Raw genomic sequence first — 21,434 nt, 5'->3', positions numbered from 1 at the left:
GATAGTTGCTCGGCCAAGTAATCGTTCGGCGGGCTCGAAACCTCATCGGGCCTTCACAGGAAGGACCATATGCATCTGCATCTCATCAAGGTCACTCGCATCGCTCCCACGACGCCGGTACTGGCTCTCGATGTCCTTGCCGTCCTCGCCCATGGTCTCTCCAGCCTCGGTCGCCCTCCAGACCATCTCATCCCACTTGGTGAAATCCATCGCCTGAGCTAGATACTGCGCCACTTCGTCTTGTCTGTCATCTCCTTCGAAGGCATCTTGAGAGTGCCACCAACGCCTCAAACCTCTTGCGTTCACTCCAAATCTTTCCCGCTGATCGTTTTCATTCTGTCTCTGCTGCTGTATTGCCAGACGCTTCGCCACTTCGTTGGCATCATGGAGTGCCACTAACTTCCGCTTCGCCGGATATTTGGTCATGAGAGAATTAATGAGGCGGTACATGTACCATTGCTGGCTGCGTCCGACACCGTCTGTGGCTTCTGTCTTGCCCGAGTCGGACTCGAGATTTGCCGCAAATTCCTGAGTAGGAATATCCTTAACGCTTCGCTCCTTGGTGGTGGTCAGCTTTGGGGGGTAGTCGATTTGATGTCGTAGATAGCTGGTGGTCGCCACATCAGATACAGTCATCCCTGTGGCATTCTCCCAGTACAACAACCCGGGTCTGTATTCCACGATGAACTTTACCAGTTCTTTGTGGCCTTTTCGTACGACTGAATGCAATGGATAGTCCCCTGCCCCGTCCATCTTTTCGAGGTCTTTACCGCCTGAAAGGGACAGGATGAGCTTGAGACTTTCTTCCCATCCTGAAGCCGCCAAGATGCGCCCCACGAAAACTGCTAGAGGCGTGGTACCTGTGGACTCAACACTGCTACATCGCTCAAGTAGCAACGGTGCAATGATGTTCTCATCCAGCATTCTCAAGATGGATCCAAGTAAGGCAGGATTGTTTGTCGGAACAGTGTCGAGAACTGTATGAAGAATGTTGCGCCCCACATTGTCTTTAGTGGCTTGATTTGCGCCTGCTGCAATCAATTTCTTCGCCGCATAGTATCTTCTGATTTCGAAAGCAAGATGAAGCGGTGTTTTCCCATCAGTGGAGCGAACCTCGAGTGTGTGGGGCATCTTTTCAAGCAGGAAGTCAAAGCATGGCTGAGTTCCATCTTGCATCGGGGCCGACAACACTCCGATATGCAGTGCGAGCTCATTTCGTGTCGACAGCCACGCATCGAGTGTCCCTCGAATGCCTCCTTTCGTGTGCGCCAATGCTTGGATGCGTTTGTCCTCCTTGAAGGACCGGGCAAACTCGAGGTACTGATGCAAGGGCTCATCTGACACGAAATATTCGGTAGTTTTCAGGTTGCCCTCAACTGTGGCAGCTAGAAGAGGAACACCCACATCAGATTCGACCTGTTGGGTGCGGTAACCTCTGCGGCCGGCTTCAGCCCAATCTTTACGCTTTTTGCCGTAAACGCTGAGTCCCTGGTAGTACTGGGGCTTCTCGTCAAGCTTGATTCCTGACTTTTGGAACACTTTCTGAAGTGGAAATCCAAAGCCGGTGGACTTGATCATCTCACCTATCATCTCAACCCTACCAAGATGAAGGGCCAGGTCGAAATCAGTCTTGGCGATGGCGATTACGTTCAAACTGTCACCACCATCTCCTTCCTGGTTTGCGAGGCTGTTGCCAATCTTGATGATGAATTTCAAAAGAGCCATATTGTCGGTAAAAATGGCATATCGAACCAGAGAATGACGATTAAGTTGGCACGTGGTTTCAAAAGCCGAATGAAACCACTTCCAAGACTGAGTTGAGTAACCATAATAACCGACAAAAACACTTCGTCCATGGACGCCCCCAAAGGCATGCTTAACTTGTCGCTCATCCACGCCTTTTTTGAGCGCCCGCGCGATCAAGCAATTCCAGGAGACCATGGCGGCCGGCGAGACTCTCGATTTGACATTGTCGGCCATTGCAGCAATGTCGTCTACCGTGAAGGTTTCATCGACAAGTTCAGCAACAACTCTCACCCGAGTGTCCTGCTCCGTACCATCACTATCATAACTGTTTTCGCTGTCTGTGTCGTAGTATTCGTCAGTGTGGACGACATAGCGGTAGCGAACTGGGTGGTTCTTCGTGTTCGGCTGGTGCTGGATTTTAGCAATTTCGACAATCAGTTGCGCCAGCTCGTAATGGCCGCGAAAAGAAGCAACTGAGAACGGACTAAATCCACGAAGATCCATGACTGCGACTTGTAGCGGATGAGGGCCAGTCAGACAAAGTGACTTGACAGTTTCGGAGTCGCCCTTCCAAGCTGCTTCGAACAATTCGATGTACTTGACCTCCTTCTCTGGAGTCAGGTCTGGCACCTTAAAAGATATCTTCGTGGCGTATGGTTCACAATCCGAAACCTTTGAAATAAAATGGCTTTTGGGAAACTGGTCTTCGCTATGGGCCCTCGGGTACAGGTCGAAGAATGATTTAGCACCCTTGTCGGCAAGCTTGTGTTCAATATCACGCAGCTTCGCAATGGTGGCGTTGACGGCAGCATCCTTCTCCTCCTTCCCAACTTCTGAGCTTCGCATCCAAGCTCGCAGTTCTTTGTTGTATTCCCTCATTTGAAACCGTTGGATCGACTTTGCACTCTCCAGGTCGTGAAAAGCAGTCCAGTAACGGTAAGACTCTTCTTCAAAGCCGGTGAGGTATTCATCATCGGCTTTTAGTGCGGGAGGCTTCTCCAGGTTCTGAACCTTGGGGGATAAGGATTTCTCCAGTGACGAGATGCGGTCTCCGACGAGATCCAACAAGGACTTGGCGTCCACGCTCAAGGCAGAACATGGACGTTCCAGATATTTGTATGCGCCAGTAGTCAACGTATTGACATCCTCGCCCCTCTCGATTAGTTGACTGACGAGGTCCACCATTTCATTCTGGAGGGCAAGAGTGATAGGCTGTTCGACACATTTCTGGAAAAATTTCTTCACTTCTGATGGATCATCCGAGGCATTGTCGAAGCGGCGTTTGTATGCTTGCGCAAAGGACTCGAAGTCGATGTGTGGTTTAACACCCATTTGGATCAGATCCTCAAGAAGTTCAGGTTTCCCAGTGCGGATAGCAGTTAGCAAGGGTGTCTCGATGGTTGGCTGGCTCCAGTACCCAGAGACGACGATGAAATTGACGGCCTTGGCAAAGCTCGATGGATTAGTAGAGTGCATTGTCTGCAATATAAGTGTCTTTGCGCTGTTAACCGCATAGTGGAGGGCGGAGATGGAATTCATATCGCTGTGAGTCACTGTCAGCCACTACCGACATTGACGGAATCTATGACAATAATCCGCCGCAAAAGAAATATGGTTTTAAGGAGAAGGGAAACTTACGCCTGCGTGCATGACGCCCCAAACGCAAGAAGGCCTTTGACAGTTTCGTTGGCTTGCTGCAATGGAAGCTCCAAGGCCAGACAGATGGTCAGGATCGCAGCCTTTGCGTGCTTTGCGTTGTATTCATCCACAATCTTGACAGGAAGCAGGACGTCGGCGCCGTAATTGTCAATGAGGACTTTCACCACATCCATATGTCCCCCAAGGATAGCAAGGTGAAGAGGCGAGAGTGGACTATCCCAAGCAAGAACATCGACATCGTAGACATCTGGTCCATCCTTGTCTTCAGCGTCTTGAGCTTCGGAAATGCCGTCTACTTTCACAAAAGACCCCTCGGTCATGGCATCCTCTTCCCCGTCCTCGAAGGCTTCAGAGTCGAATGAATCATTGTCGCTGAGATCCTTTGCATTGTCATAGGCTTCTTGCGAGTTGTCAGTAACAGCCCTTCGTGCTTCTCTTCGTGCGTCTTCTTTGAGCGCCTCTTGTTCCTCGTTCGCGTTACTCTTGTCAAGAATATCCTTGATGATCTGCACCTCTCCACGGTGAGCAGCAAGATGCAAAGCAGTCATACCATTATACAGTCTGGAGACAAGACGAGCACCATGTTCGATCAGACATTGGACAATCTCAGGGGTGGAACACATGACCGCAAGATGTAAAGGAGTGCGACCAACGTGATCCCGACGATTGACGTCGACAGCTTCTAGTGCAGAGAACCAGTCTCTGACAGCATCGATATCGAGGTCGACTATTGCTTGGCACAACCTCGTAGTATTGCCGATATATGCCATTTCCGTCCAGTCCCTGTCCGTGATCGGATTAAAGCTGCCAATGGCCTGTCTGCCTGGATCATCTTTGAGAAATGTAACATCCCCAGATATGTGGATCTTGCTCTCTTCCTCGAGCGCAGCGAAGTCTTCATCGGTGGTAGCTTCCGGGCAATACCCACAGCAGTCGTGCAGAATGTCGTTGACTGAACCAAAGAAGGCCGGATGGCGATGCAACTTGGTCTTTCTGTCCTTGGGTTTGTTCCATTCAGCATTGAGGAGTAAGTCCTTTGTGAACAGAAGCTTCTCAACTCTTTTGGCGTTGTATTTGGGGCCATATGGGATAGTAACAGTGTGGTAATTGGAGACTTCGTCCTCTTCTGCCCATTCAGCCACGTCATCTGGTTGGGCGTCTTTGACATTTCCCGGAAGTTCACGGCGAAATCGAGCATTCCATGGCAATGGGGGACGTCCTCGTTCTGCTCGACGCTTTGCGAGGTATTCATCTCTGTCATTGGGATGTGGCAACTTTTCAAGAACCAATAGTCTCGCTAAACCTTGTACCCTTGAGAAAGACCTCTCAAAGATAGTTGGATCAATTCGACTGCGGTCGATACTGGGGAAAAACACCTCGAAGCCGCGATGAGAGTATTTGGACAGCCGATTTTCGTAAGATGGAGATCTTCTGGTGAGGTCGATTGTGTTCACCTGGGTCATGAAGGCCGCTAGTGCTCTAGGAGACGCCCACACCTGCTGACCATCGTAGGCCACACATGAACAATCAACGTCGAAACCGGTGAGGATCTCAGAAATGCTCTTGTACAGGCGGAGCACAATTTGGACATGACGGGTTGGGTATTCTGATACAATGGTGATGGCATTCTTCGTACGCTGTTTCCTGGTTAATATCGCACATGCTCCAGTACGATTAAGCTTTCAAGGATGCCCAACGACGCCGAGAAAGGTATTCAGGGAGCTTACAATGGTTGTTGTTTCGGCCAGAATGCTATCTCGGATCTTGGTCTCGATTTGTCTGATCTTCTCAATGGCTTGTTCCTCGTTCAGGCCGTAGAGGAAAAGATCGACATCCGAAGCAGGCGCGAGCTTTTCATGATAATAAGCTCGAAGGGCTCGCTAATGGTATGTTAGAACGTAGGGAGCAAAAAGACTTGTGGCTGGTAGTTCACCTTGGACTCATTGTGAGGAGCATCGACCGGCAGCAAAGAGGTGACAACAGCGCTTCCTGCACACACCACATTATTCCAATCTAGGTCGACCAGTGAAGACTCGGAGAAAAGGTTGAAATTGGTCCTGAACTCTTTCAAGGTCTGAGCGGTGGCAAGAGAACTGTTTTTTCTGCGAGCCTCCTGTGGGAGAGTCAACAGGTATTTGTCTTTCTCAGCGTCAGCTTCCTTTGCGAGATCTCTTGCTCGAACGGTAACGGGAGCATCCTTAAAAACAGATACCAGGTGGTTTGCGCGTGCAGCTGGGTGGTCAGGTTGCTGGGCGTAGATCTCCCTCAATTTGCTTTCAAAGGCCTTGAAGGGTTCAACCGCTTCAGCGACGCCGGTCTGGGTTCTGGGTTTCTTGTCGACATAGCCAACAAAATCAGAGACGGGGACTGGGAGATGGGGAAGCTCCATGGCCATTGCAACTGAGCTGGGCGAGAAGCGACGGTGTGTATTGGGATGGCAGCAATAATGAAGGACAGAAAACGAGGAGGGAAGGAATCAGCGCAAGGTGAACAGAGACGATTGCAGAACCAAGCTTTGTGTAATTGACCCGCCAAAGCAATAGACAGAGGACAAAGAGGATTGATGGAGGATATTCATCTCACGGGGAGGTGAAGGTGACGTTCATATATTGAAAACACGGAGTGAGTTCAGTTTTGGTCGGAAAAGGAACGCGTAGCCACACGCGCACAACACGTGAGATGAAGGCGCAGGCACCGGTAGCAGCCTGACCAAGTTTCACCTGTAATAGGCACCAGATCCGCATTGGCTCCCACGGGGATCTGGTTCTTCTACCTTGGCCTCCACGATCAAGAATTTCCGAGAGAGAGAAGCAGCAAAGTCTCCAGAAGTGGAGATGGGGTGCCTAGCTGCGCCTAGTTGCTGCCCCAGATCAATTGAGCAATATGGGGCAAAAGCTTCACCGTACTTTAGCGCAACTCCGGATACGGCATAGCAAATACCTGCTAAGTGCACTTTGATATTCACAAAATTTTCGTAGACTGCTCCCGTCACGCGAGCAGGGAAAAATACACAGAAAGGTTGAGGCAGATGCTTGCCATCCTAAGTGGAACAAGACTAGCAAGTCGGAGACCGCTACCACGAGCTCTCTCGGGGGTACAGTTCGCCCCAGAGACATCCAAACTGCTGGCCCCAACCAAATCTCCATTTTCGACCCTAATTCAGGACTCTTCCATTCTCGCAAAGATGGCCAACGACCACATTCTAACTCTTTCATGTCCCGATAAACCGGGCATAATTCATGCTGTAACGGGGATTTTCGCCAGGAACAACCTCAACATCCTCGACTTACAACAGTTCAGCGACCGGACTTCGGAGAAGTTCTTCATGAGAGTCCATTTCGGACCAGCCGACGACACAAAGTTCTTAAGACCCTCGTTCGATGAGTTGGCAAACGACATCAAGATGGACTACGAGCTCCGTCCCGTGGCTGAGAAACCAAAAGTCTTGATCATGGTCTCCAAGATCGGCTACTGCCTAAACGACCTCCTTTTTCGCCAAAAGACAGTAAGCGCCCTTCTCTCTGAAAGACTGTTCTGTACCTCTTTGGATGGGTCGTGGTTATGAGACTGCCAATGTTAGTATAAGTCTAACAGGTATCTGCAGGGGCAGTTGGCTATCGACGTGCCGTTGATTGTGTCGAATCACCCGGATTTCGAACCGCTAGCCAAGAGTTATAACATTGCGTTCCATCATCTGCCTGTTAGCAAGGATACCAAGTCCGAGCAGGAAGCTCGCATCCTAGAGCTCATCAAAGAACACAACATCGATTTGGTAGTGCTGGCGCGGTACATGCAAGTCCTCTCACCGACCCTCTGCGAAGCCATGTCTGGCAAGATTATAAATATCCATCACAGCTTCTTACCCTCCTTCAAGGGTGCTAAGCCTTACCACCAGGCCTTTGAAAGAGGCGTCAAGATCATCGGCGCCACGGCACATTTTGTTACTGCTGATCTGGACGAGGGGCCGATCATTGAACAGAGAGTCACAAGAGTCGATCATAGTATGACGCCCAAGGAACTCGTCGACGAAGGGAGCAACGTTGAGAGTCAAGTTTTGGCTGCGGCGGTCAAGTGGTGGTCGGAGAAAAGAGTATTTTTGAACGGGCATAAAACGGTAGTGTTCAACTGAGGTCAGGATCCAGTTCCACCCGAACTTCTTCCCAACCCTAGACGACATTTCCGGCGCCTGAGAGCCTTCCACCGGCCCAATATATGTCGCTTGGGCCATCGCCAATTTGCGATACGGTAAGACAAAAGTTAAACGTTGAATAAACGGCTTTCCTTCTGGCTTTGCTCTCGATCTCATTTGCGACAGAAGTAATCGGAGTTGTCCACCTCACATACTACCTTCGCCTTTTCTATAAAAATTATCCTTCGCACATCCTTGTATATTTTGCACTCACATGCAGCAAGACTAGCAACGGACAGACCCATCCGACCTAGATTAACCGTCCCTCCATACAGCAGTGGTTCAGCTCCACAGGGATTCTCGCTTCGTGCGTCAACGTGGGGAACGGAGATGCCAGCTGCATCCACAGGCGCGTGGCCGATTCGTATCATGGACTTGTCCGTCTATGAAGAATGCATGCTTCTGCGAGGGACCATAGGTATTGACAGAGTTTTTCCCGTGAGATGAATGTGTGTTCTGGATATAAAGACCGGCCTGGCGGTGCTGTGGCGCGGTGGGAGGAGACGGTTTGTTCGATCCACAGCTAACAGGCCCCAAAGTACGGACGGGGTATGCACCAACAAGACCTATCTCGACAGCGCAGCTTGTCAAGGACGGTATCATCCTCATAAGAAGAAACAGCACCCCGGATTGCGAAAGAAAAGGCACAAACGAGAGAAGCGGCCGCTAAGATCGACGAAGCACAACGCTGGGGACAACAATGGCGACAGGACTCCCCTTCGTTCTCGTGCATTTTGTTCTTCTCATCTCTCTTGCATATGCCCATTCTCACTCGAACATCCATTCTCATGATGCTCCCGGTGCCTCCTCCGAGGAGGCACCACTCTCCTTCTCCGTTGGCCCCAACTACCCCTATCCCCTCGAGGACCTCGACAAAGATCTGCCCTTCTCTCAACCCGTCACCTTCGCACATTTACCATGGCAGCGGTGCTTTTCCCCCCTTCATGCATCGGCCCTGGACATTGCCATTGTAGGTTTCCCCTACGACACATCGACATCCTACCGACCTGGCGCGCGCTTTGGGCCTAGGGGCATCCGGGCCGCGAGCTCCAGAGAAAAGAAAGGAAGGAGCTACAACACTGTATGGGGCATTGACCCGTTGACGGAAGGAGGGTTGACCATCGTGGACTGCGGAGACATCCCCCTCACGCCGTTTGACGCCAAGCATGCATTTCGACAGATGGAGCAGGGTTACCGTCAGATCTTGTTCCACAACACCTCCACGGCATCAGCAACGTCGTCGTTAGGAGGGAGAACATGGAACCATCCCCGCGTCCTCTCTCTGGGAGGCGACCACTCGATCGTTCTCCCGATCCTGCGCTCGCTCAAGGAAATCTACGGCCCGATTTCCGTCATCCACCTCGACTCCCACCTCGACACCTGGGACCCCTATGCTGGCTACACCGGGATCGTGTCGGAACAGAGCGCAATCACGCACGGGACGTTCTTCTGGCACGCCGCGAGGGAGGGCTGCATCGCCAAGGGCAGCAGCGTGCACGGCGGGCTGAGGACCAAACTATTCTCGCCCAAGGACTACGTCACGGACAAGGAAGTGGTGGGCTTTGAGATCATCGAGGCGCACGAGATCGACGACGACCCCAGGGGCATGCAGGGGATAGTGGACAGGGTGCGCGGCATCGTCGGGACAGACGGGCCGGTCTATCTCAGTATCGACATCGACGTCTTGGACCCCAGCATCGCCCCCGCGACGGGCACGCCCGAGTCCGGAGGCTGGACGACCCGCGAGGTCAAGAGATTCATCAAGGGCCTCGAGGGCGTGAGGCTGGTCGGCGCGGACGTCGTCGAGGTGAGTCCGCCATATGACACGGCGGCAGAAGTCACCAGTGTGGCCGCCAGTGATCTGCTGGTCGACATATTGGCCTTGATGGTCAAGGATGCTGTAGGGAAATTGGAGACGGGCAACGCCGCACAGGGGGTAAAGGATGAGTTGTAGATGAGGTTCGAAGCTCGTGGCTTCGCGAAATATAGTGTACAGAGTATAGTCGAACATGACAACAGGATCGCGCCTTGATGTGCGAAAGACAAAGGGTAGCTTTGGGGAAAAGGCGGTGGAACGGTAGATTGAATAGGGCGGTCCTCGTAAATATTAACTTTGGAATTAATCAAGTGCTTTCATTTTACAGCTTGGCCGCCACGAAGCACCAATGTGGCTTTTGGACGCCCTTACGCGATTAGACTGCTGGAAGCAGACGATCGCTCGCAGTAGGAACGCCCTCCATACCTTTCTCGGATTCTGTATCTCAACGATAGCCAGTTCGCCGGGGGGGGGGGTATCATGAAACTCATCCCCATACCCATCCCATCCGCATTCCAATTCGTATCCCAATGGCGACAGACCATGGGCCTTTTTCACCGCAGACAATACACTAGAGCGTAACGCCGTTCGGGAACAGCCTTGTCGAACCACGACCTAAACCCTCCCAGTACATCGTTAATCTCATCGACCTTTACAGATGGCCTCCTCCACGCGGCAAAACCATAGCCCGAGACGCAGGGTTTGCCGTATGACGTGGGATGGCACGATTCCACTTCTCAGGCTCACCAAGAGGTCGTCCATTTCCTCTTCTGAGGAGTTGGCTCGGAAGCGCTCGAGTCTTTGTATTGCGGCCCTCTTGGCAGATTCCTGGCGATCTCCAGCCAGACTTTGCGTATCGTCGGCGGGAGACTCTCGCGTTTCCTTGGGCTCGTAACGGTCATCCACCTTCATCGCTGCTAATGTCTCTCGTTCCTGCTTTCGAGGTTGCTGTGTGACCTACACACGAATAGCCAGACAATCAGCAAGAACAGAATCCAGACCTGCCCTGTCTTGTGGCCCAGCGCCTTCCCAGCCGTAGTTGTCGGTACCGTCGACATCCATACTATCTTCGGCTGGATCAACATGTCCATTCGTCGTCGTCGCCGTCGCCGCACTCGCGGCTTGCTCTTGCTCCGTAAGCCACTGATCATGATCATAACCGGCCGAAGCATTGCTCAGGCTGTATCCAATACAAGGCATTGCATTCCAAGGTAGAGGACCGACCTGAGCGGTGAGTTGCAGATCCGCCATGCCGATGGGACGTCTTGCATATGCGACCTGCGCTTCAGTCGGTAATAAGTCATCATCACGGGTCTTGCTAAGCCTCCCAGCCTTGATTTCCTCCTCCTCGCGGTCGATTTTCCTCTTGTAGGAGCTCGTCAAGATGCCTCCGCCCGCGCTGTGCTCGTATCTTGGGCCGTTGGGCCGTGTTCGATTCATGACCTCAGCCAGCACGCCTTTTAGATACGTCTCCGCTGCAATTCCCACTAGTTCGGCGCATTGTATGGAGCAACCTTGCGCGATGGACTCTTCATAACAAATGGGGACAATCCGAGAATGTATCGCCGTTGTATCCGGAAACTCGAGTGTCTCTGAGAAAAGTGGCTGTAGATATCTTTTCCTAATCTCCAAATCCCAGTTCGTCTTCGTCAGTCCTCCTGCGACTGCGCTTGGGCCAGCCTCGGGTGCTTTAATTCTTCCAGCGAGATACAGGTCTTCATATGGGTTCCTCCGAGCTGCCGCCTCCTCATCTGCCTTGTCATTCGCTGCTCCTTTGATGCGTCGTCGGTCACGGGCGGGCAGCGCCATCACTTCGGCTTTCAGTCGCTGTTCGCTTGCATCGCCCGTGGCAGCGGGTTTCGTGCCCGACGTCAGGGCAGACTTGTCCGTCGTTGCGCTGACCCATGCTGCTAGTCCAGGATCAGGAGGGTCTTTGCCGGTATTACAGAGTATCGCGAGTATTAAAGAATTGTGGGCATGTTCCGTTTGAGGAGTCGCATAAATGAAGACATCGCAGAGGTCGCCGAACTCTCGTGCATTCAGTTCACCTGTCACCCAGAAGTCAGCCTCGCCGTCCTATCTCCTAGTGCTACTACGAGGAGGCGAGCATGGGAGCTCGGGGTTACCTCGTATAAACCTGGTTATAGCGTCGAAATATGTGTCCCAGTTGTGGCCGATTAGTGATTTTAGTTCGGTATACAGAGGTTCGAGATCGACTCGAGGATAGCTTTGGGCGGCTTTTTGCGGTTTCGACGTAGAGCCCGGAGGAGCCTTTGGTGTGCTCGTGGTCGAAGTGATGGTATCCGATCGTGTAAGAGCGGCGGGGTTGAAGGTCTCGTCGAATGTCGCCATGTTGGGCGAAAGAACGCGCTGGGAGTTTAAGGGGCGCGCATGCGCAGCGCTGCACAGATGAAGCCTTGGTCCATGCAGGAAACCAGTGCGTTGCTCGGTTCAGCACGGGGTCATGTCGTTGATGGCTAGAGGACAAAGGAGGTTGTTGGACTTTGTCGCAGTTTTGTGCGGGAGAGTTTGCGGAGCAGTGACATGGCAGCCGAAGACGAGGCCTCAACCAGCCTGGGAGCCCAACCCGCGCTTGCCCGCGCCGCCCTTTAACCGCCGCCGTCCTCTAGAAAGCATTCACCCTTTTTTAACTTACCTATGAAGAAGTACTTAGCCTTTATTTTCCTTCTACTCTGTGCCCACCTACTACTTACCTAGGTACGGAGCGCCTGCGCCTGTCTCTTCTCTACTTGATAATAACTTCTACTCCATATAAGCCTCGGACGCCATACGGGACATACCCGCAAACCCCGCCGAGATAAATATATTTACTCCTGTCTCTCCCCTCCAGGAAGAACTAATAGACGTAGGCGTATTGGCCTTGGCCAGAGCCAGTATGTCTACAGACAATACCAACAGGCAAGAGCCGAGCCTCAATGTCAGGGGGCTTCCAAAACATCAATAAAGTCATCCAAAGCCACCGGATCAGTAGAGTGCCAAAACATCCGCCTAAGGTCTAAACCACGCACGCACTTCAACTGATCAGGACTCGATCTTCCCGGAAATACGTCTAGCGCTGTTGCTGAAGCAAACCAAAACTGATGGGCTGATTGTGCTCAGGGATGGCGTTGTCGTCTACGAGCATGATGGTCGGATCAACACTAAAACGTCCGTTCAGGTAATATTTTCGATATCAAAACCGATCACCGGTCTTCTCTGGGGTCTCCTCGAGGAGCACAGCAAATTCAATACAACTACTCTCATCATACGTCGCGGAGGTCAGGAAATTAGCCCCTAGAATTGGATCAAGCACATTCTAAATAATGGTATCTCGGACCGCTTTTGCTACTGGTTCATCCAACACTGACCATGAACAGGAACGAAGTTCCAAGACTGCCCGCGTACCGTTCCAGTCAGGTTACAAACCTAAGCAGCCAGATGTTGATGGCCTCCGGGACTCACAGGCAGATTTTACTTCTGACTACAAGGGTGGCGCTGTGGTCCCCAAAACGAGCTCGCATCCTAAGAGGACAGATTGGGGAAGATCCGCCGCCTTGCTATACAGGCTTTCATAGAGTTTACAAGGATAATAGAGGCGAATGATCGGTGAGGGTGTAGTGACACCAGGCATTGGGTTGAAGAGGTGACGTTGCCGTAAAGTGTCATTACTTCTAGTCGACCGAGTGCTTCGTGCAGGATGGACATCCGCCAGGAGCGGTTTGGTTGAACGGTTTGTGATATTCCTTGTCCGCAAAGCTAACTGGCAAAGTTGAATTTCAACTTTTCATTAGCCGTTGGAGGAATGCTGTCTCCCCTGTGGCGCAAATTGCAGAAATAGAACGTTCCACCAGGGCTGAATTCTACAATCACCAAGCGTCTGAGACATGCCGGGACAGTGTACTAGAGTGTTTCCATATAAAAGATAGATACTGGAGATGCATTCGCAAGGGACTATGCAAGACGTGTCGCTGTCGCCATCATGCGACGATTCAATTAGATATCCTTGTTACAAGCCGCACTGTTAGCAATGAATTGACCCCCTCAAGCGCCAGCACAGAGCAGTAAACTTCCGGATGAGGTCTCGTCCCGTGTATCTGACTTGATGACCCACAACCTAATGGGTTACATCTTAACCCTTCTTGCCCTTCTTACCCCACCCGATCCACCTATATCAAGGACTAGCGGCTGGGTGGGAAGGCTTATCGCCTACTGTCTATTTTAATCTACATATCTACACCATTATCGTGTTTACATAATAATCTCAAGGCTGGGTCGTATAGGTATACAAATAGAGTAATCCCGATAGACAGGTGCATACGAAATACGCGCTATCGAGGTCATATAGCTACGTGGCCCACTCCAGCTATGTGAGCAGCAGCCACATGGGCTGCGGGATAAGGACGTCGCCGTCAAAGCCGCACATCGGGTCGAACGTGAAAGCCTTTGCCACGTGGAGGACCCAACGCGGCACGACGCTCCGAAACGTCGAGCAGATGATAGGGAGCCAGGCCTCGCTTCGGGTGGTTTCGATTGACACCTGCCTTTCAACCAGTACTTCGAGCGTGGCGGTGATGGATACATTCAATCGAAGCTCTCGAAAATTGGCCTGGGTTTCCAATTGCGACGGCATGACTGGCCAAGCTATCACTCATGTCGAATGTGATTCGTTCACGACCTACGTGGATGTGAACTTGTCCTGCAATGCAAGCACTTGCTCGTCCACATCCGTTCGTCACTCTCTTCAGCCATACCGTAACCGGAATTGGACCGTGAGTGATGGGACTGATTTTTTACCCAAGGCTTTGTCCAAGCTCTTGGGATCTTTTTCCCTGGCACCAGTATTGCCAGAATGAGCTCGCGGCTGCTATTATTCATGGCTATCTCAGCACCGATATATACCCTTCAGGAAGAAGCGCTTTTGAGCTTCGCATGGCTCAGATTCTCAACTATCTGCTTGTCATAGGGACTCAACCGCAGAATGTCACCGGACAGTTCGGCACTATTTCCGGCCTCAGTCCAAGTGTCATCCGTCACGACAGATTTTGAGCAGGATGTCGTGTACTGCCATCGACTATGGTTGGTCGTGCTGCTCGTGGCGTCTCTACCGACCTTCCTAGTGGCCCTTGCGGCTGCTAGCTTGCGCATGGTCACCACGGTGCCCGACGTGTTGGGCTCCCTATCTATTGTCATGCTAGACAATCGAATTCGTGGCGTTGTGGGCCAGTCGACGTGGAGTGCGAGTGAATGGGCCCGGAAGTTGGGTGGCGTGAGGGTGCGGCTTGGGGATATTTCCAATATTTCCTCGTCCCAACAGTTCACACAGGTGGCAGTGACTGCTTCAATGACAGATAAAGATATTCGCAGAGGTTGAAGAGAGTAGACGAGGCCTTTGGAAGATTACGTAGATAGGATACACTACCATGAATCATTACGATCGTCCTTTTGGCCGTCCTATCTGAGTATGTAGTCCTAGCAGCGCTGCGAACAACTAGCACTAGGGCACCATGAACTCGTCAGATCGCTGGAGACGCAAAGGAGTGGTGGCAGGAGTTGCGGGCAATATCCTTGGGATCAATTATACCACAAAAATAGAGACAGAAACATTGCATTGTCCTGGAAATCGCCGCATTTTGTTTCGTGAACAAACTGCGTCCTGTGCTGCTTCCATGGGTCAAACTCGTTTGCGCACGATTCTGTAGATTCATGCACACGCTGACAACACTGGAGGCTTCATCCATCAAGCCCGAAAGCACGGCCTCATTATAGAGCCCGGGAGGCGCCGAGAGCGGTTTAGCGAGAGCCCAGAGGTTGGGGGAGCAAGTCGTGGTAATAGAAGGACGGCACGACCAATGTTCGAGCCTCCTCCGAGGAGTTTGCCAGCCCGCTGTCACGGACATCGACAATGAGATCCTCAATGATTTTATTGGAGAGCTTGCCATCCGGGTCCATGACTGAGTTCACATGTATCCGTTCAATTCTGGAAGCCAGGTCGAAGATATACATCGAAAACAACTCTTGCGCGCAAAGCCTGGGGATATGAGTCCCGCCGTCGACCGCAAAGGCTAGCCTCTGGGGATTGGTGTTGCCTGATGGTGCTGACCTACCGGCCAATGTCAGAAACTCTGTCCCTGTCAGCTAATACGCCGTCAATGACTTACAAATGGTTGACTGAGGGTTCGACGGCGAATCGCCGTCCAAAACTTAGTGCAGGATCAAATAGCTTGCCTCTCCACTCTGTCCAGTGATAATCACGAGGGACTTCCGATAGAGGAGTTCGCAACCAATCTTGAATCAGGCCGGACCTTTTCACCTCTGTCCCAAATGCATCCACTACCCGTGCAAAGGGGAATTGTGGCTTGTAATTGACGCCGGCCCTTCGCTTGACAATGCGGCAATGCCAGAGGCATAGGATAGCCGAGTAAGAGTCCTTTACTCTCCGTATATGGCCGTCTCGATCGGTCGGGACGGCGTACCAGTAATTAGGAAGTGTGTTCGGGTCGATGGTGAATGTTGACCTCAAGATGAGATTTTTACTTCTACGCACGTACGTAGCGAGTTTCCAACTTCTGGTTCGTTCGACGTTCTTGAAGGTCAAACGTGGCCATCGGCCAGAGGACATGACCTCCAGTTTTCGAAATACGTCCTCGGCGGCAGTGGCGACGCGTTCTCCCCATGTCGTACAGTCTTCCTCCCACTCTGTGAAATATCCTAGTTCCACTCTGGTTCGCACCAGGCGGTCCTCCCAGTGCTTGAGCAGGACCTCGTTATGGCTATCTGGGTCCTTGAGCTCTGGTTCGCCTGAACTGGATGAAAATGATTCAGCATCTGCTTCAATATCGTTTGTCTGGCTTGGATTCCCTATTGCCGTGTTAGGGTTATTCCCTGCCGTTGTGTTAGGATTGGATATCTCAAGCTCGATGCCTGTGGAAAGACCCCAACCGTAATTCAGGTATTCCGGTTTGACCTGATCGGCGGCTGGTGCATTGGCCTCGGGGACCCAAGGGTAAGTCCAGCTCGCTGGTCTCAGCTTGGTTTGTAATTTCACTCTGCATATAGCAAAGGTAGCGTCAGAAATTTCGTGTTTTGACAGGAGCTTCTCGCAGCGAGGGTCATCCAAGAGATTACGTCGAAGCCAGGCGCGTATAACAATCATAGCCATAGTGGCAACGAGTTGAGCGATGGTGGCCCCCCAGTGTAATGTTCGAAGGCCGATGAATTGCACAATAAAGCCAGCGGAGGCCGAGAGTGTTCCGACCAGAGTGAAAGTTCGATGTCTCCTAACTCGCATAGTGTCGGGTAAGCGTCGCGACATAGATATGGTTGGGTCTCCGTCCTTATTGTGGATGAGATATCCATCGAAATTCTGGGCACCAGCCGTACACGATCTTTGAATGCGCATGACACTAAACCTTTCGGGATTCCGGGCGGGCACGGCGTGTAGCTCAGCAGTCACATCCTCGACTACATGGCCACATAGAAGTACTCCAAAGAAAAGGAGTCCTGCTCCACCGACGGCACAAGGGAAGCCGTATCTAGGTGGAGGTCTGTTTGCTCTGCCCACCTTCCAGTGATAGGTAGTTAGAGTCCACACCGTAACAACAGCAAGTTGCAAAACCAGCGCGAGGACTGCGGCAGCCCAAACTCTTTTCCACATTCTCATCCCTATTCCGCCCTTTCCGGTGTATACATCTCGGTCGATATTTAGTGTCAAGTTTGGGGCTGAAGTGCTGGAGGCGATCATCAGTTTGGATAGGGATCCGTTATCTTTGATGGTTCCCCCTAGTATCCTGCCGCCACCTCCAGTACGGATGATGTTATATCTCGTTCTCGGGTGTAGCGTCGTTGAGGTCGCGTGGGCGGTTGAGGTAGCTTTGGCAAGATCCATCCATTCCTCTTTTCCCGCACATGCTTGCTGACCAGACACAGGCATTACGTATCTAATGATCTCCTTGATGGGCGCCTGGCCAGCGACTCGAACGATTTGGTTCCCACCCCACAACTCACAGACTTCTGCTGAAGTGGAAGAGAGGACTTCGACCTCGGCGCTCGCTCTGCTTTCTCGAGCTCTTGTGCAGGGCAGTTGTTCTGTTAGATAACCTCTTATTTTCGCAATCCAGAGGCAGGATCCTGAGGCTCACCTTCCGATAATAGCTTTCAGCCAGTTGGCTCCGGCCACACGGATCGCACTGACCATGATCGTAGGAATCCCTATAGGGGCAACTGCAAGCGCAATATTGTCGTACCAACCGGTGGACAAGGCTAGAAATTGTTTTGTGGGCAAATCCCCGAATAGGGCAAGGAGGAAGCCCAGGTCAGAGATCAAATAGTTTGCAAAGCTGTCAACATCGAAGCCGGCTGCGGTGGTCGACGACGCCATGGTCGAGGTACGCCGCTCTGGTGGTCTAACATGACATACAAGGCTTTGACAAAGGAGCTGCTATTCTGGAGCAGGTGCGCTGTCTTGTACTCTGAGGCTGCCAAGTGGTGAACACGAGAGAGACTATGGGGCTGAACCCAACACGAGCACTCTTCGAGTTGCGGCATTGTGGTAAGTTTAGCGCGATTGTAGTGGGTGCAAGTAACATCTCTGTTCACGAGAGCCGGGTTTACAGCTCGAGCAGACTGAATGAGCGAGGAGGACGAGGCAGTTGTGAGCAAGGCGCACGCACGAGCAGGCACGGTACACGCTGTTCTACAGGTTACCAAGTTTTGTTACTGGCTGGTAGAACGAAAAGTTCGCATTGTGATGAAGATTCGAAGGGAAAGAATAATTGGTTCCACCTCATGGCGAGCATCGAGGTCAGCCAAGCGCTTGGCTGCATGTGAAGGCCACTGAAGGCGAACCCGAGTTCACATGACAACTCGGCCAGCGGGATGAGAACTGGTCTGGGGGGCCGGGTAAACAGGTGATTGATTGATTGAAAATCTATCTGGAGAGCGAGGGTTTAAAATAGGGGCAAGATAGGGGTACTGGGTAGGAGGGGAAAGGTTGCTGCAAATCATGGTTACCACCATACATGCGTCCCAGCAAGGTACGAGGGAGTGCTCATTGGAGAAAGGCGCCTGGCTGGATTTCCTTGTGCTGGTGTTTTTGTGGGGGAGGTATTTCTACCATTTGGGTAGCGTTGAAAGTGTCAAAAACGCGAATCTGTGTCCAGAGTTGAGCGTTCCAAAAGCTAGGTGTCAGCGCGAGTCTTGTACCGTGTACGTGGTCTGTTCCTGCTACCAGGCTGCGAGCAGTTTGCCATGCCCTGGCAAGGCTGTGGTTGAACCAAAGACCATCCACTTTTGAGCACCGATAGCGGGTGGTCGTTGGAGGACTTCAACAAATGCCCGTTCTAGAATGCTGCACGCAAGACGGAGACGAAGCCTTTCCGAATGCACAATACCTGTAGTGATTCTAATCATTCCACCGTTTGACCTTAACAAGCCGCGAAGGTGCCGGAGCCTCGTTGTCATTGCATCAGGCTGTCTCATCCAGGAGACTGGCTACATAATCCATCGACTCATGACGCCGTGTACCTCGTAATGTCTATGCGCCTCTCTAAACTATCTTGATCTTCCACTTCTTGACCGTGGCATCTGCTCCCGTGCTGTAGACGGTATCTCCGAGCCAAACGAGACCATTGACCCCTTCTTTATGTGCATTCGTCTCTTTCACTCGCTTTCCGGGTTCCTTCAAACTCCAAGCAAAAATGTTGGTATCTAAGCTTCCAGAAGCCGCCCCTGTCCCTTCTGGATTCCATGCGATGCAGGTGATCTTCGCCGTATGAGCGCTCCACCGATCGGTTACTAGCTCAAGCGACGAACTTCCAGTTACCAGCCCTGTAATCCCACTCCTGACCTTGTAGACATAAATCTTCCCCGCTGCAGAACCGGCTGCTAACATTGAGCCATCATTTGAAAATGACAGGGCTGTTAGGGGATGGGCGGAAACTTGTTCGACGAACGCAACCTGCTTGGGTGCTTTTCCTGGCACAACCGAGAACAAGCGAAGGCTGGAGTCCTGAGAACCGATTGCGACAGTGCTGCCATGGGAAGCCAGAGATGTTGGTGCTGATTTCAAGGGCAGCTCGCCGTCTTCTTCCCCATCTTTGTAGACAATGACACTTTCTAGCTGAGCTACAACCAGCAGAGAGTTGGTGGTGCAGGTCAGGGCTTTCGGCTGTGATGACAATCTTGTTGACTTCCCCATGAACGTCTTTGCTCCGGCGTCGACTGTTCTTAATGTATCATCCCAACTGACAGCAAAAACTTGGGGGTGCTTTCCAGAAGGCGTAGCGGCAAGTCCTGAGATGATGTTGGTGGGTCCATCCCCTTCGATTGTCTCTGCTGTACCGTTTGCAGCATCCCAAGAGCACAATCGCCCTTCGGAACTGCCTGTCCACAACGTTGCATTTTCAGCATCCCCGGAAGAGGTAAGCGCTGTGATATTTTTCTGATGACCTGAAATGATCTTGGAGGGCTTGCTCGAGCTAGTGTTCAGATAATTGAGATCCCCACTGAGTGACAGAGATATGATCAATCCATCTGATCTGCCTGCCGGCCATACGACGCCGACTTGCTGATCTGAAACAGCCATACCATCACCGAAAGACCAAGTATGTGTGACTTTCCCAGCCTCCACATCCCAGGTCTTGACAGTCCGATCCCCCGAGCATGTCACAAAGCTTTTCGAATCTTTGGACCATGAGACCCCAAAAATGCTGCCTTTGTGGCCTTCTGCACCGTCGGCGACCTCGGTCTTCACCTCCCCAGTTTTGCCGTCATACAGATAGATCTTCTTGTCACCACCGACGCTTAGCAAATGGTTGCCGTCAGGCGAGAAGGCAACTCCATAGATGAAATTCGTGTGGTTTCCTCGGCCAGGGATGCCATTGAATTTGAATGGAGCCCCGTGATAGAAGACCAAGTTCTTGTCATCACCTCCCGTAGCCGCTCGCAAGGGTCTTTGCTGTCTTATGCTGACAGCATTAACCTGTGCAGAGTGCCCGCTTATCTCTCCTACTGTGTTCCCCGAGTCCGCCGTTACGCAGTGTCCGAACCGTTGTTTTCCATCTCCTACCGCTATAATGCGCTGGCTATCACCGTCCCACGCAATGTCGTTGATTCGGCCTGATATGATGGCATATTCCCCTTTCGTCGCTCCTGATCCATTGGGTGAGCAGTCCCAGACCCGAACAATGCCTGAAGCATCCCCAGAGGCACAATAAAAGCCGGAAGGCGCGAACCTGGCGACGGTTGTGGTGGTGGTGTGTTGGGTATACTGAGTGGATATGGCAGGATTGTCGATGGATCGAATAAATATGGACTTGTTGGCGGCATACGCAATGCGCTCGCCCTTGGAGTCAGAGCTCAGAGGGGTAGGCAAGCCTCTTGAGGTGGACGGGAGTGCGGCATAGATGCCTGCGGCGCTGATGGACATTTTATTTCATGTGCGAGCGTCAAAGGAAGAATGCGACCACCACAGATAGTTTTATTTGCATTGAGATGGAGGTAGTTGACTGTCGGCCGCAGCTCACAAATAGACTTCTTGTTTGGGCAAGCGGGAGGAGGGCCGAGAGGCTGGGAGGCTGTGATGCCACAAGGCTACGAGGCTACGAGGCTACGAGGCTACAAGGCTATAAGGCTATGAGGCTACAAGGCTACGAGGCTGTCTACGGGATTTGGGCCTGCTAATTTGCGACTACACAACTACTATGTAGTAGAACAAACACAATCAGTGATTGCGTTGGTGTTTCCATCTTCCGAGCCCTATATCTTGATCGATGGAGAACATACGGAGATTGACAGGCTGTGAAGGTAAAATCGTCGAGGATTGCGATACCCAGACAAGCACAGAGTTTATATACATCGACTTCCTCTTTGAACTGCAGCCCTTTTTCTGCCACACCGTATCCACCTCGGTCCAAACCACCTGCTTATCAATTTGACCACCGAATTTTGTTCACGAATTGCCAAGCTAGACACCAAGTCTAGTCGAGGTCCCCCCAACGCACCCTTCAAGGGAGATGGATAAAAGGC

At 51.9% G+C, this 21,434-nt stretch overlaps 6 protein-coding genes across 6 annotated transcripts; 2 read left to right on the top strand and 4 right to left on the bottom strand.

The window, feature by feature from the left end:
• Positions 1-42: 42 nt before the first annotated feature.
• A1O5_07387 (uncharacterized protein) lies at positions 43-5,800 on the bottom strand (the record flags this gene model as incomplete). Its single annotated transcript, XM_007747976.1, has 4 exons — positions 43-3,289; positions 3,385-5,042; positions 5,133-5,285; positions 5,339-5,800. 4 exons carry the CDS (start codon positions 5,798-5,800, stop codon positions 43-45), a joined length of 5,520 nt encoding a protein of 1,839 aa, XP_007746166.1.
• A 789-nt stretch (positions 5,801-6,589) lies between these two features.
• On the top strand, positions 6,590-7,534 carry A1O5_07386 (formyltetrahydrofolate deformylase; the record flags this gene model as incomplete). The annotated part of the gene is made up of 2 exons (XM_007747975.1): positions 6,590-6,910; positions 7,010-7,534. The coding sequence occupies 2 exons, from the start codon at positions 6,590-6,592 to the stop codon at positions 7,532-7,534; spliced, it is 846 nt and encodes a 281-aa protein (XP_007746165.1).
• A 760-nt stretch (positions 7,535-8,294) lies between these two features.
• Positions 8,295-9,548, top strand: A1O5_07385 (uncharacterized protein; the record flags this gene model as incomplete). The annotated part of the gene is made up of 1 exon (XM_007747974.1): positions 8,295-9,548. One exon carries the CDS (start codon positions 8,295-8,297, stop codon positions 9,546-9,548), a length of 1,254 nt encoding a protein of 417 aa, XP_007746164.1.
• Positions 9,549-10,367: 819 nt separating this feature from the next.
• On the bottom strand, positions 10,368-11,762 carry A1O5_07384 (uncharacterized protein; the record flags this gene model as incomplete). Its single annotated transcript, XM_007747973.1, has 2 exons — positions 10,368-11,458; positions 11,537-11,762. 2 exons carry the CDS (start codon positions 11,760-11,762, stop codon positions 10,368-10,370), a joined length of 1,317 nt encoding a protein of 438 aa, XP_007746163.1.
• Positions 11,763-15,200: 3,438 nt separating this feature from the next.
• A1O5_07383 (uncharacterized protein) lies at positions 15,201-17,787 on the bottom strand (the record flags this gene model as incomplete). Its single annotated transcript, XM_007747972.1, has 3 exons — positions 15,201-15,510; positions 15,569-17,476; positions 17,549-17,787. The coding sequence occupies 3 exons, from the start codon at positions 17,785-17,787 to the stop codon at positions 15,201-15,203; spliced, it is 2,457 nt and encodes an 818-aa protein (XP_007746162.1).
• Positions 17,788-18,954: 1,167 nt separating this feature from the next.
• A1O5_07382 (uncharacterized protein) lies at positions 18,955-20,835 on the bottom strand (the record flags this gene model as incomplete). The annotated part of the gene is made up of 1 exon (XM_007747971.1): positions 18,955-20,835. The coding sequence occupies one exon, from the start codon at positions 20,833-20,835 to the stop codon at positions 18,955-18,957; it is 1,881 nt and encodes a 626-aa protein (XP_007746161.1).
• Positions 20,836-21,434: the final 599 nt, after the last annotated feature.

Source organism: Cladophialophora psammophila (assembly GCF_000585535.1).
Source record: "Cladophialophora psammophila CBS 110553 chromosome Unknown aczJe-supercont1.11, whole genome shotgun sequence".
In the NCBI taxonomy this organism is placed as follows: Eukaryota; Fungi; Ascomycota; class Eurotiomycetes; order Chaetothyriales; family Herpotrichiellaceae; genus Cladophialophora; species Cladophialophora psammophila.
Note: the sequence above shows the minus strand (reverse complement) of the source record. Positions and strands in the feature narration are given on the sequence as shown.